At 41.5% G+C, this 15,533-nt stretch overlaps 1 protein-coding gene across 7 annotated transcripts in view; it reads right to left on the bottom strand.

Annotated features, from left to right (window-relative positions):
- The window catches only part of CNOT10 (CCR4-NOT transcription complex subunit 10), a 72,131-nt gene that overhangs the window by 23,827 nt on the left and 32,771 nt on the right, over window positions 1-15,533 (bottom strand). For 4 of the 7 annotated variants that reach the window (XM_049629062.1, XM_049629056.1, XM_049629060.1 and 1 more), the window contains exons 8-13: window positions 14,681-14,798; window positions 10,448-10,597; window positions 8,700-8,902; window positions 4,755-4,876; window positions 2,750-2,926; window positions 1,493-1,573 (exon numbers count right to left, since the gene is read on the bottom strand). In XM_049629062.1, coding sequence (XP_049485019.1) covers window positions 1,493-1,573; window positions 2,750-2,926; window positions 4,755-4,876; window positions 8,700-8,902; window positions 10,448-10,597; window positions 14,681-14,798 — 851 coding nt within the window. The remainder of the gene's footprint in view (window positions 1-1,492; window positions 1,574-2,749; window positions 2,927-4,754; window positions 4,877-8,699; window positions 8,903-10,447; window positions 10,598-14,680; window positions 14,799-15,533) is intronic. The other 3 variants (XM_049629057.1, XM_049629059.1, XM_049629061.1) reach the window with 2 other exon arrangements.

The following is a 15,533-nucleotide window of genomic DNA, read 5'->3' as shown; positions in this document are numbered from 1 at the left end:
TACTGAATAAAACAATTATCTTTGTCAAATTAAAACAAAACAAAACAAAACAAAAACCCCAAAACACTACTTTCAAAATGTACCTTAAATGACCAACTCCCCGTTTCTAACTAAATTTGAAATTTAAGATTTTCCTCTCTATAATCAGAGGATTAATTCTTCCCTCCTGATAATAAAACCCAGGCCAGAGAGGGCATTACTGCAAAGTGTGAATTTATGGTATACTTCAACAGAGTAAAGATATAAAGAGATAAAAAGTTGTCATTTAGGTGAACATGGTGCGTGGCACCCCGAGCTCACGGACAGCAATGCCCTACTGTGAACACGCTGATCTGACCACCTATGATCAGAAAATGGCGTATCTTTATTTAAGTGGTGGGGGGGGGGGAGGGGAGGGGAGGGAGAAGAGAGAAAATGGCACATCCGGCTGGCCAATCTTCCTCCAAAAACACTAGATATGCAAGGAGGGGCATCACTAACATTAAGGAAATATCTTCCTTTCTTAAAGAGTTAGGGAAAAAACATATCCAGTAAGAAAATGAAAATCAGTTATTCCACCATTCAGGAATAACCACTACGAAGGTTTTGACACAGATCCTTCCCAGATTTTTTTTTTTTTTTTTGCAAACAGACATATACATGTTATTTTATAAAAATGTAATTTTAAATGTTTACACATAAAATCTCAACATTCATAGTTCTGTTTCATGCTTTATTTTGAAAGTTAAATTAACTTAATCAAATGGACTACTACGAAAAATTAGACACAGGATAGATTCCTATACCTTGTTCATTTAGATAAAACAAAATTCTACATGAAACAAAAATTTAGATTGGTGGTTGTGGCAGTGCTAGAACACATGTGTGAATTATTTTCTGAACCTTGGAGGCAAGAAGGCCTTTCTACACATTACATGAAATGGATAAAAAGTAAGAGCAGTGATAAATCTGATACTTAAAAAATGAAATTCTGGGTGCACCTGGGTGGCTCAGTCGGTTAAGCATCTGACTTCAGCTCAGGTCACGATCTCATGGTTTGTGGGTTTGAGCCCTATGTCTGGCTCTGTGCCTCCCTCTCTCTCTGCCCCTCCCCAACCTGCACTCTCTCTAACAATAAAGAAACATTAAAAAAAAAAAATTTAAAAAGGGGCACCTGGGTGGCTCAGTCGGTTGAGCGTCTGACTTTGGCTCAGGCCATTATCTCGTGGTTTGTGGGTTCGAGCCTTGAGTTGGGGCTCTGTGCTGACAGCCTGCTTCGGATTCTGTGTTTCCCTCTCTGTCCACCCTTTCTGTCTTTCTCTTTCAAACATAAATAAACATTAAAAAAAATTTATAAAAAAAGATAATACATTCTGACTAGTAGGATTTATCACAAGATTGAAAGACTGGTTTAACATTTGATATTCCACCAATACCATTCACAATATCAACAAAATAAAGATTAAAAATAACATGCAGTAGCTGCTATGCTAACTTTTGTTTACATACTTACTTTAAGTTTTCTAATTCCTGTTTTCTCAGTGGAGAGGAAGGTGGAGCTGGAATGAACTTATCTCCATCATGGCTTTTACTGCTAAAATAAAGACAGACTCTTAATTATAAAGAGCAAACAAGCAATTAAATATAAAATTTGGCTGCCCGATCCCCACTCCCCTGCAATTTTTTATGCCAAAAATGCAAAAGAGCCAAAACAACCAATGAAAAAATGCTTAGTAACTTGGTAACACCAATGTGTTAAAGCTATACTGTATTTCAGCTTCTTTTCTCCAATACACAATATTGCTTTTAAAAATATCTAATTGTTGGGGTGTCTGGGTGGCTCTTTCAGTTAGGTGTCCGACTTCAGCTCAGATCATGATCTCGTGGTTTGTGAGTTCGAGCCCCGTGTCGGGCCCTGTGCTGACAACTCAGAGCCTGGAGCCTGCTTCGGATCCTGTGTCTCCCTTGCTCTCTGACCCTCCCCTGCTCATGGTCTGTCTCTGTCTCAAAAATAAAACATTAAAAAAAATTTTTTTTAAATTTCTAATTGTAAACAATATCTCTACAAAGGAGACCACTCTCGTATTTTCACACATTTCTTTCTTCTGATTGCTTTTTTCTTTTTTTGTATCAACTACAGTAAAAGATAACCTCTTGATGGAGGCGGAAAAAACCCCACAGTTTTGTTTCAAATTTTCTTTAATGAATGTATTTTTATAATAATCCAGAAAAAATGCTGGGAGGAAACACTTGAATTTAAAGGTGCTATGCGTAAAAATAACTTTATATATGATGGTGTTTTATGATTACTAGAAACTCTCTTAGTTTCTAGAGATTGGTATAACATTTATACAAAAAAACCTAGAAATTAATAGAAAAATTCTAGAGGTTAGTGATTTACGGTATGTTAAGACAAAAGGCAAAGGAAAAGAAGAAGTGAGAAGTTTTAGGATTTAAGTATTTACTTTAATAAAAGTAAAAACAAAGCCCTATCCCCGAGTGCGAAAGGATTTCTTTACAGCTGTATCTCCTGTCAATGAAAAGCTGTTTCTTTCCACTTTTCTCTTCCAAGGTTCTGTCCTCACTTGGCCTTCACTTTATTTCTCCCTTCCAGAAATACTTAACATTCATACTTTCCTTTCTTCTTATTCAAAACAGGGGATTTAGGAAATTCAGTCTGGAGATTTTAAGAATTCATCTGTAGGACAAAGGGGCTCACGAACGAAGTCCTGAGGGGCTTCACCAAAGGGGGTCCAAGGGATTAGAATACCTGCAAGTTTCGCCGCTTTCGCTGCTCTCCGCGTTCCCACCTAATTGGTTACTATTTTTAGACCCATTTTCCTGCTTCGGATCTTGCTGTTCTTCCGGTAAGAGCAGCAAGGCATTTCGGAGACAGATGGCTGCAAACTCCATGCTGGCTACAGGAATGGCTGAAGACTGTCCATCGCTTGAAAGAGTAAAACCGAATTAGCCAAGTAAATAACATAAAGAGTAGTAAGACTTTTCTATTATCGGGAATAAAACCAATAGAATTATGAAAGAAAATGTGCCCTCTGACAGGGAAAATTTGAAAACAAGCCACTCCAAGAGAATGCTAAAGCACCCAAATCCTAAACGGTGCATATCAAGTGTAGGAAGCATGAATAATACCCAGTTGTATCTCCAGGAATGGGACTAGGGATGGAAAACGACTTGGAGGTGATCTGCAGTGCCCATGTTAACACAACAGAGGAGTTACAGACAAGGAAAATTGTAACAAGGGCCAGGACAGGTATAGTAAGAACTGGAAAGAAAGGTTACACCTGAGCCTTGTTTCAGTTGATCCTCGTTTTCGAAAATGCTTTGTTTTGTCTTACAATATTTTTTTTGAGATTTTATGTTATTTTATTTTATTTTTTTAAATTTATTACTTTTTTTTAACGTTTATTTATTATTGAGAGACAGAGCATGAGCAGGGAAGGGGCAGAGAGAGGAGGAGACACAGAATCCCAAGCAGGCTCCGAGCTGTCAGCACAGAGCCCGATGCGGGGCTTGAACCCACGAACCGTGAGATCATGACCTGAGTCAAAGTCGGACGCCCAACTGACTGAGCCACCCAGGTGTCCCTTTTTTGAGATTTTATATAACTTTCTATTGATACACCAAACTAAACTTTATTAGGGGGAAAAAAAAGTGAAAAGTAGTAATAATTTTGAAGTTTTAAGTCTTTAAAAAATAAATCTGCAGTATAGTTGAAATAAATTAACACGAAAATAATGTGTGCCAGATACTATTTTAAAACTTTGGGGGGGCTCAGTTAAGCGTCCGACTCTTGATTTTGGCTCAGGTCACGGTCTCAGGGTTTGTGAGTTTGAGTTCCGTGTCGGGCTCCATGCTGGTAGTGTGGAGACTGCTTGGGATTTTGTCTCTCCCCCCCTCTCAAAAATAAATAAACTTAAAAAAAAAAAAAAAAAAAAAAAAACTTTGGAAAAACTTTTAAATGGTAGAGAACAATTTTATTTTTGGGGAAGGAAAAAAACAGCAGATTTTTTACAAAGCCTACTACTTTAAAAATAATAGCAACTCCAAATTGGAATCTTTTTTTTTTTTTTAAACGTTTATTTATTTTTGAGACAGAGAGAGACAGAGCATGAACAGGGGAGGGGCAGAGAGAGAAGGAGACACAGAATCTGAAACAGGCTCCAGGCTCTGAGCAGTCAGCACAGAGCCCGACGCGGGGCTCGACGTCATGGACCGTGAGATCATGACCTGAGCTGAAGTTGGACGCTTAACCGACCGAGCCACCCAGGCGCCCCGGAATCTTTCTTTATATAAGATAAAGATGTTCATATTTAAAAGCTATTCAACTGAAGGTCCTGCATGTGACAGCTTTAAATTGCTTTGGTTACTTATGTATTTGTATTTTTTTCTCCTAATACTAAGAATCAGATTTAGGGAAAATACCTAAATAAAAAAAAAGCAATGATACACTATATAAAATTTTAAGAAACATCAAGATGCCCTCTTCTGGACATTCTGAATAATGGAACTGAATAGACTGGGTTCTCTGAGCCATCAACAGTCTCAGCACATACGTAACTAAACCGAAACCCTGTGTCAGATAATATAAACTATGGACTTACATATGAGGCTCTGGTTGTTGAAGTAGAAATAAAACCTAGTTGCAAAGCGGTTCCTCCTATGAAAAATCTTAAGCATATTTTTATACATAAATGACATTGAGAAATAATATCAAATATCTACGCTTTCTCTCTCTCTCTCTGCATAATACTTACTTATATACAGTATTCTGTATGGACTGCGATGCCAGAACTATTTTACGATGATAGCCTTGACCAACAATAGACTGTACAATTCCTTTCTTACTTGGAAGGCCTTTAGTTTCTTGTTCAGCAGTCTGCAAAAACACACATAATTTCCAATTAATCAATGCAACTGTAAGGCAGGATGTGAAAAATGATCTAATATTTTTCGAAGTACTCCAAGGAAGTTCCTATGATCCACCAATGTGGAGTTTTGGTGATAAAGGAAATATGTTCAGTACCGAAGAAAAGGATGGTTAATTAGTACATGAAGCGGGAAGTCTGTCATATATGCTATATTTTAATATGAAGTCTGAGGTAATTCTAAGGAAAAAAGGCAATTCAAGAATGACTTAAGCATTTATTTAGAACGATCTAGTTAGAATATCCTACACCCCGGACACCATGCTGCATCAGAGTAAGGAAACAGGAGAGCCGCAAAAACTCAGAAAGGGAAGCCACTGTACTTCCCAGAACCCAGCGTCTTTCTTAATTGAAAGCATTAATTAAATTTTAACAACATATAAACTGGGACAAGCTACATGTTAACATTTACACGGGCACAATTCTTTCCTTCTAGAAAATCGAAATTCTAAAACCCTGTAAACATTAGACCGACAACAGTAGAAGCTACCTACACACACACAGTGTTGGGATGTCTCACGAACACAGCAGCATCACCTCACTACGAGAACTTAATGTGCCAGCGGCATTTATCTTCCCGTCATTCGAGGTCTCTGGGTTGCCTGCAGGTGGAATCCCACCCTGTCATTTTATAGAGTCACGCAGCTCTCACGTGCAGGAATAAACTGGAGCCGACCCACGAGAACTCGCAGAGCTAAACTCTGCCCTGCAAACAGTCCTTCTCTAAGCGCGTTTCTGTACTGTTACTCACTGCTCCTACTGGAACTTTACTGTAGTTGTACTTCCAGCCATGACTTCTGATAAAACGGGGATTCACTGTATATTCATTTTAAAAAGAAAATTATTACACAGTGCTTAAAAAATACAACAAAACTGCTCGGACTGGAAATTTTGTGTCGAGAGGGCAGCCAAGCAAGATCAATGAAAAATAACAAAACGTGGATATTCTGAACCATTCTTGGAAGGCACTCCCATTCTGACTTCTTTTCCTATTCGTGGTGATAAATTTATGATTCATCCATACGTTCCTTCCCGATCCGTAAGGTCACACAAGATCACGCAAGCAAGATGTGGAAGTGCAACAGATGAAAACAAAGACGGAATGGAACTGTAAATCCACAATAATAAACTTTCTTTTCTTTTCTTTAATTTTTGTTAATGTTTATTTATTTTTGAGAGAGAGCGAGTGAGCGAGCATGAGTGGGGAAGGGGCAGAGAGAGAGGGAGACACAGAATCTGAAGCAGGCTCCAGGCCCTGAGCTGTCAGCACAGAGCCCAACGTGGGGCTCAAACCCACGAACCGCGAGATCATGACCTGAGTTGAAGTCGGACGCTCAACCGACTGAGCCACCCAGGCACCCCTTAGCAGCCTTCTCTTAAATTGGTTACATACTCTCCCTATAGTAAAGTCTGTGGTTGTTTTTAAATTAGCGGATCTTTTCTCATGTATTATACCCATCCAAGGAAGCGTAAGCCCTACTTCTGCCAAAAGCAGTCTGAAGCAATGTCCGTCAGATAAACAGGACATAAATGATCTCCTCAGCATCACCAATTTAACAATTAAGTTGGTTCTTTCTAAAAAAAATATTTTTTCTTAACTTTTATTGGAGAGAGAGAGAGAGAGAGAGAGAGAGCGCCAGTGGGGGAGAGAGAATCTTAAACAGGCTCCACTAAGATCCCATGATCCTGAGATTGTGACCTGAGCCCAAATCAAGAGCTGGACACTCAACTCACTGAGCCACTCAGGTGCCCCAAGTTGTTCTTTTTATTAAAAGATGAATTTATTTCTGAGGGTAGAAACTGCTTTCTTCAGCATTCCTTCTATCCCAACTCAATACATTTTATGGAATTTTATTTAGAGTTTATAATTTCTGCTTTTGGGATTTTACTCTCTGGTTTTATTAGAGAGTGTTTGGGGGTTGTCTTAACTGTCTTTTAGGGCACTTCAGCATCCTTTTAGAAGGAAGAGAGAGCACACAGACAGATAATTATTTTTGGCATATTTCCTATTTGTAGCACAAACTGAATATTCTGACATCCACCAAATTATGGCAATTAAGTCATCTCCACCATTTTTTAAAAGTTAGAGATTTAGAACTTTGCAGAATGGGGCAGTGACTTCATAATAAAATCCACAGAATGAAGACAGTCTGAAAAGTACTACTTCTAAAAATAACAACTTTATTGTTTTAATTTATTCTTTTTAATGTTTATTTTTGAGAGAGAAAGAGAGAGAGAGAGAGAGAGAGAGAGAGAGAGAGAGAGAGAGTGTGAGTGTGTGTGTGGGGCAGGGGCAGAGAGTGAGGGAGACACAGAATCCAAAGTAGGCTCCTGGTTCTGAGCTGTCAGCACAGAGCCCGGCAGCGGCTCACCAACTGTGAGATCATGGCCCAGGCCGAAGTCGGAAGCTCAACCGACTGAGCCACCCAGGTGCCCCTAAAAATAAGTAATTTCAAAAGAAAATATTAAGCTTTACTGTATTTCTCTACTCCCTGGTTGATGTAATTCCCTGGTTTCCAATAACTGTCCAAATGAGAGGCTTCCAATACTTAAATTCATGAATGGATTAAAGAGAATAAACAATTCCTAGAGATTTTTGTTTTCAAAAGTACACATTCTGCCTAGAATTATTTGTCCATTAATTTAAGAATTACCAAATAAGAGGGGCGCCTGAGTGGCTCAGTGAGTTGAGTGTCCGACTTCGGCTCAGGTCCTGATCTCACTGTTCGTGAGCTCAAGTCCCACGTCAGGCCCTGTGCTGTCAGTGCCTCCGTCTCCCTCTCTCTCTGCCCCTACCTTGCTAGCTCGCTCGCTCTCTCTCACAACGAAACAAATAAAAACATTTTAAAAATTAAAAAAAAAAAAAAAAAAAAGGATGCTCCAATAAGAAAGTTGTCTTTTCAAAGGCAAATTACAATCAAATAAATCCTTAAAGCCCTTCGAGGACGGCACGCTTCTCTTTCCCCAGGGGGATACAGATCATCAGCCACGTAAATACCACGTGTGAGAACCGCCAGGCAAACATCCTTCCGCACGCGGGCTGCGGCAGCGGTTCCTCGGCAAGTGGCGAGGGCAGCCGACGCCTCTCGGGTCGCCGACGGCAGGCACGCCTCAGGTGCCAGGCCACCCAGTCTCCACACAGCCAAGGAGCACGGCACGGGCGGGCGGGCGGGGGGGGCGGGGAGGAAACGGGTCTTACAGGCGTCTGGCGATTCTCATCCAAGCGGTCTTCCCCCCGCCCCCCGCTGACCGCTCCCCACTCCAGATTCCCACGGCTTCCAGCAACCCCCACGTGCAGATCATCTAGGCGAGGACACCCACGTAAACCGGCCTCTTTGGCACAGTCACGGGGGACGCTCCTGTGGGAGAGGCAGTCCGATAGTCCGTTTACTGGATCGAAAGGAAAGCGACGTCGCACTCACGGGGTTACCGTCGGTCCTTTTCTACCCACCTGTGCAGGTGCCATTCTCACGGCCTCAGACGACACGGCCCCCGCCCCCAGCAGCCAGCGGACCACCGTCCCACCAGATTCGACCCTCTCAACGACTCCACCCTTTTAATATGACTGCTGACAGAGGCTGCGATGCTTCAAGAAGCACAATGTCAACAAACGACTCTCAGAAACGAAATCTTTTGTCCAACTGTTAAAGGACGGACTACGTACATTCCCTGAGACTTAAAAAGGGAATGAGGTCTCGTATGTCTCCCGGCGTTTGCTGCTTTCTATGTAACGAGCTGGGGGACGGTTCAAAACGATGCCCCAGGGGCACTCACCCCCTTGTTTGCAGCAATGCAGCATTCGGCCAGCCGTAGCCAGAGGCGGGGATTTGCGTGATAAACCTGAACAGCTTCAATCAGACACTCAAAGGCGGCAAGAGGTCTTCCGATGTGAAGAAGCTGAATTCCACAGTTATACAGCAACTCGTACCTCTTGTTGGTTAGTAACGTACACATGGGTCTTCCTGAAAACTTTTTGCCTAGTGAGACAAATTAGGTTAAGAAAAAACTCATCAGGTGAAAAAAAGCAGTCACACTGAAAACATTTATCCCACGAAGTACTTGAATGCTACCTCGTGTAATATCAGTGACCCCACTGTGAAGCTGTAACAGCTCTCTCCCAGTGATGATCGTCCCCCTCAACCCCACAAATATTCTCCAGAGTCATTTCAGTTGCCTGTGCTGGTGCAGCCAGACAGCAATCTTCCAGAAAGGCAAAGAAAAGAGACAGGACCCACGGACTCCTCTATACCTTTTCCACCTTTTTAGAAGATTGCAGTTTTTTCTTTTATTTTTCAGAGAGAGAAAGTGTGAAAAGTGTGAGTGGGGTAGGGGTAGGGGCAGGGGCAGAGCGAGAGACAGACAGACAGACAGACAGAAAGAAAGAAAGAAAGAAAGGAAAGGAAGAAAAGGAAGAAAAGGAAGAAAAGAAAGAAAGAAAGAGGGAGAAAATCCCAAGCAGGCTCCATACTGTCAGCACGGAGCCCAATTCAGGGCTCAAACCATGAACCGAGATCATGACGTGAGCCGAAGTCGGATGCTTAACCGACTGAGTCACTCAGGCCTGATTCCACTTTTTTCGTTTTTTTTTAAACTTTCAGTTTGGTTAACCATTTTATTGTCATGTGCTTTCTTACCCAGAAACATGCAGCTAATGTTAGGGGATTTAGCAACTTTTCTATGAACATAAAAATTAATATACTATACCTACAAAGACTATGGTTCGCTAACTTTTTCAAAGTTTCAGTCTATAATAAATAAAGACTACTTATAATTTTGGATACATTTTTCATCAATTCGTTTTATATTTCAATAACGTAAATAACTGCTTGGTTTTAAGCATTCCAGGTGAAGGATTCATATCGTATGAATATTAAATTCAGGAATTTGCTCAAAAAGATTGTTAGATACTACCAATAACCTCACATGTGAAACCTTGGAAATAACCTATAATAAAACTAGGTTAGGAGTGCCTGGCTGCCTCAGTTGGTAAAGCACGGGACTCTCTATCTCTGGGTCACAAGTTCAAGCACCACACTGAATGCAGAGCTTACTTGAAACAAAAACCAAAACAAAAAAACCCAGCTTAGCAGTTGAGAACTCCCACAATCTATTTTGCTTGATCACGTTACCATACGTGATTACTCATCTCTGTATCCATGAAAAAGTGAACGTAATTTAGGTTTCCTTGATAATTACTCCTACCACCCTGTTATTTGAAGTAGCAATATCTACTAATGCCCAGAGTCAAACCTGTTGGGAAGGGCCAATGTTAATTTTAGGTAGGCACATGAGGCATACATTTGGACCACTTGATCTCTAATCTACCTATTTATTTTTATTTTTTCTTTAAAAAAATTAGCATTTTTTAAATTCCAGTGTACATCAGGTACGGTGTTATATTAGTTTCAGGTATAAATAGAGTGATTTGACAATTGCATACGTGCCTCAGTGCTCAGCTGCTCTCTAGTGTCATGCCCTCCTCAGGCGGTCAAATACGAACTGTCTTCCAGCAATGAGCTCACCTGGATCAGCGCTGCCTGCACTGAGCTGTGCACAAACATTGTCGTTCTCCTGGAGGGCCTTTTTAAAGTAGAAAATTCCCAAATTGTGCTTGCTCATGGCAAAATGGATACAACCAAGATTATTCCAGAACATGCATCTCAAGCATTCACCTGAGAACACAGATAAATTTGTCCACAGATTTTACTGTTGATACATGCCACACAAGAGTCAGCCACGCAATCACATCCGCTAGGCCCTACAGAAAAGTTCACGAGGCATTTGAAATTTAAGAAACATCTGAAAATTTTGTAAGCTCCTTTCCTTTCACAATCTTTTCTTACAGGTGATAAACCAACTGTGCACATCAATTTTGTTAGCCTGTTTAGTCTTCGTTTCCGATTCAACTTTTAATAGTTATAGGCAAATGATACAATAACGCAAAGGACAAAAAATATGTATTAGTAACATCATATGCGTTACATCCACCCAACAAAATACTATGTAGAAACTGGAAAGAACAAAGTATATGTGGAAACATTTAAAACAGAAATGTATTCAATGAATGGCAAGAATACATCAAACAGAACACATAAACTCCTGCTTTTGCTTGTTAAACTTTAAGTCTCTGCTGTTCATTTTTTTTTTAATGAATTTGTTTTTAATTTAATTTTATTCATTTTGAGAAAGTGCAGGCATGTCTGCACACATGCATGCACAAGCAGGGAAGAGGCACAGAGGGAGAGAATCCAAAGCAGGCTCCGAGCTCTGCTTGATCCCACGACTGAGAGACGGTGACCTGAACTGAAGCCCAGAGTGGGATGTCCAGCCCAGCCGCCCAGGGGCCCCTCCGCTGTTTTTAGTTCCTATGTCTTTACACATCACTATGGCTCGGCCGGGTAAGCGTCCAACTCTTGATCTGAGCTCAGGTCACGATCCCAGGTTGTGGGATCAAGCCCCACGCTGGGTTTGTGCTAAGAGTGCGAGCCTGCTTGGGATTCTCTCTCGCTCTCTCTCCTCTGCTGGCACCTGCACGTCCACACCCACGCACTCTGCCAAAATAAACATTTAAAAAAATGTATCACTATGGCTGAGCGTCTTTCTCCTCATGCTTGTTAGGCATTTGTATCCTGTATTCTGCTTCTTTATGGTCTTTCCACTTTTTCACTTGGTTACAGACGTTGTTCCTACTGGTTACCTGTTAGTATGCTACAGAAAACTTGGGTCATGTCTGTTTCAAATATTACCCACAATGTCATTGGGTCATCTGTCTTGTGACCTGGTTCTGTGTGTGTGTGTGTGTGTGTGTGTGTGTGTGTGTTATGTTTTGTTTTTTTTTTTAATTTTTTTAACGTTTATTTATTTTTGAGACAGAGAGAGACAGAGAATGAACGGGGGAGGGTCAGAGAGAGGGAGACACAGAATCCAAAACAGGCTCCAGGCTCTGAGCTGTCAGCACAGAGCCCGACGCGGGGCTTGAACTCCTGGACCACGAGATCACGACCTGAGCTGAAGTCGGACGCTTAACCAACTGAGCCACCCAGGCGCCCCGTGTGTGTTATGTTTTTAATGTTTCACGTTTTTACGTGGTTAAATTTAGTCATCTTTTAAAAATTTTTACTTATCTTTAAAGACAGAGTGTGTGAGTGGGAGAAGGGCAGAGGGAGAGAGAGAGAGAATCTTTTTTTTTATATATTTTTTTTAATGTTTATTTTCTTTTGAGAGACAGTGAGAGACAGAGGCACGAGCAGGGGAGGGATGGAGAGAGAGGGAGACAGAATCCGAAGCAGGCTCCAGGCTCTGAGCTGTCAGCACAGAGCCTGACACGGGGCTTGAACTCAGATGGCGAGATCATGGCCTGAGCCAAAGTCGGCCGCTCAACAGACTGAGCCTCCCAGGCGCCCCGAGAAAGAGAGAATCTGAAGCAGGCTCCAAGCCCAGTACGGAGCTCACCTTGGGGCTCCATCTCACCACCAGATCATGACCTGAGATGAAATCAAGAGTCAGATGTTTAACTGACTGAGCCACCCAGGCGCCTCTAGTCACCGTTTCTAAACTCTATGCTTCTTGGTTTGATCAAGTCTTCCCTACCACAAAATTAAAATACTCAAGTTGTTGTTGTTGTTGTTGTTGTTGTTGTTGTTGTTTTAGCTGCTTTTATAATTTTTACATTTTAATCCTTCATTTCTCTGGGGTTTGTTTTGGTGTAATGAAAGCAATCTAAGCTTCAGGATTCCTCTTCTGAATTGCTTCCCAAATGCTCCAAAACATCTCACTGACAGTCCATCTATTCCTCAACGATATAAATGCCAGACTAGACACAGAAAATTAATAATCAGGATATTCAATACTTAATACTAAAATCTAAAGGTTTTCTTCTGACATTTTAAAATTAAGCAAGGATATTTTAAAAAGACAAAAACTAGGTTTAGGAAAAAAGACAGTAGGAAATACGCTAAAATGTTTAAAGGAGACTGCCTCTGATAGTAGCACTGTGAACACTTTAAGAAACATTCTATTCCCAAATCTCTAGTAAGCATATTTTGTCAGCAGCAAAACCTAAATTTCACATGTGAGAAGAAAATGAACAATTTTGACATTAATAACTATGAAAAATATCAATACTCAGCAATCAAAAAGAATGAAATCTTGCCATTCGCAACCACGTGGATGGAACCGGAGGGTATTACGCTAAGTGAAATTAGACAGAGAAAGACAAGTATCCTATGACTTCACTCGTATGAAGGCTTTAAGAGACAAAACAGATGAACATAAGGAAAGGGAAACAAAAATAATCTAAAACCAGGGAGGGGGACAAAACAGAAGAGACTCTTAAATATACAGAACAAACAGAGGGTTACTGGAGGGGGGGTGGGGTAAATGGGTCAGGGGCACTAAGGAATCTACTCCTGAAATCATTGTTGGCACTATATGTTAACTAACTTGGATGTAAATTAAAAAGAGAAAAGAAAAATATCAAAAAATAAAACTGCTGTATAAAAACCTTTCCTATTACATAATCTTAACCATTCACTAGTCAACCACATGCCCTGCTCTGCACTCCACTGCAGAGCCTGACAATGTCAATTCTGATATCTACATCAAGACAATCCTAAGCAAAATTTTCTCAAGCATATTGAATTTTTAGTCTGAAAGATCATTTCAGTGTTTGGGTGTTACGGGCTTCTGAGGGGAAATTTTGACAATAAAAACAGCAAAAATGAAAATTTAGCGGAATTAAAAATGGGTACTCAGGGGCGGCTGGGTGGCTCAGTCAGTTAAGCGTCCAACTCTGAACTCTGGCTCAGGTCATGATCTCACGCTTCTCAGGTTTGAGCCCCATATTGGGCTCTGTGCTGGCAGCACGGAGCCTGCTTGGAATTTCTCTCTCCCTTTCTCTCTGCCCCTCCCAGACTTGCTCTCTCTCTCAAAAAATAAACACACACAAAAGTTTAAAAAAAAAAAAAAAAAGCATACTCAGAATAAACAGAATATCCAAGAACATTATAATGGAACAAACTGCTTTTCTCCATCTTTTACCACCCCACCAAACAGAGGACGTAAAAGGGCAAGAGGGGTTGAGTATGTTCGCATATGCGGTCTGTGCTCAAATCTGAACAGAATCTAAAACAAAATGTATCATAAAACTTACTCATCCTTTGCATTTTTAAAAAAATTTTTTTCATGTTTATTCATTTTTTTTCAGAGAGAGGGAGACAGAGCATGAGCAGGGGAAGGGCAGAGAGAGAGGGAGACACAGAATCTAAAGCAGGATCCAGGACCCAAGCTGTCAGCACAAAGTCTGACGTGGGACTTGAACTCACGAACCATGAGATCAGGATCTTGAGCCAAAGCTGGGCACTTAACCGACTGAGCCATCCAGGCGCCTCTTCTTTGCATTTTTATTTTTATTTTTAGAAAGAGGTGGGGAGGGGGGGGTGGTAGCGAGACGGACGCTCGAGGCACCCGGGTGGCTCGGTCGGTTGAATGTCCGACTCTTGATTTCCGCTCAGGTCATGATTCCAGGGGTTGTGGGATCGAGGCCCGCGCCGGCTCCGTGCAGAGCGTGGAGCCTACTTAACACTGTCTCTTTCTCTATCGCTGCCCTACTCACACTCATGGTCTAAGAGAAAAAACAGTAATAAAATAAAAATAAAAAACTATAAGAAATCACCCTGAAGAGAAGTACAGGAGACAACAAAAGACAGAGAGCCAGAAATAAAATAGCGTACTAGAATTTCATAATTTTCTTTTACCTGTTTTCATGAATCCTGGATGCTCAGCAATGTTTGAACTATTTAACAGCTTCACAGCTTTTCGATAATTGCCTCTTAAGTACTCAAAATTGCTCTTAAGAAACAGAGAGGGGGCAGACTGTAAAGAAAATATAAACTGTTTATACTCTGTCTTCACATGTGTGATGGGAGGTCACAACTGTACCACTATACTGGTATGTATTCAAGAGCGTAATTTAAGTCATGCTCACAAAAAACCATAGCTCCAAAATTTTCCATTGCTCTCACAACCCCAAAAAAGAAACTCATCAGAAAGCACCTCATAAACTCAATTCAAGGTCTGCCTTAAAAAATGCGTACACCATATATGTATACCTATTACACCACTAACCGGAAGCCAACTTAACAGCACGAACTAGGCCTTTCATTTCAATGACTATTACAGAGACTGACGGTCTCCCTTACTTTTTAGGATACAAATAATCAGATGCTTTTCCAAAGAGGGATCTACAACAGTGTCATTCTGTGGACGGAAGAACCGCCTACTTTCGAGAGTGAGCCTTGCCGTGGCAAAGATCACGTTTTGGGAGGCGCGCGGAGCCTCACTTCTCTGGGAACCCCCGTGGCGGCGGGCGCACAAGCGTGCCCACATCCGCAGAGCGCACACGCAGCCAGGAGGACCTCGGGCATCCCGGCCTCCTCACGCCTCGCTCCAGCTTCGCTGCAGGCTTTCCAAGTCCTTGCTCCCGCTCCGCTGCCTCCTGGTCGCCGAGGAAACAAGGGCTTGCAGGCTCATTCCAGGCAGCAGCGCCCCCTCCGGATCTGGGCATTACCGCCAGTCCGCAGCATCACTATTTCTTTTCTTGTTTCTCTC

The sequence above is a fragment of the Panthera uncia genome, chromosome C2 (genome assembly GCF_023721935.1).
Source record: "Panthera uncia isolate 11264 chromosome C2, Puncia_PCG_1.0, whole genome shotgun sequence".
Classification (NCBI taxonomy): Eukaryota; Metazoa; Chordata; class Mammalia; order Carnivora; family Felidae; genus Panthera; species Panthera uncia.
This window is presented reverse-complemented; position numbering and strand designations above follow the sequence as displayed.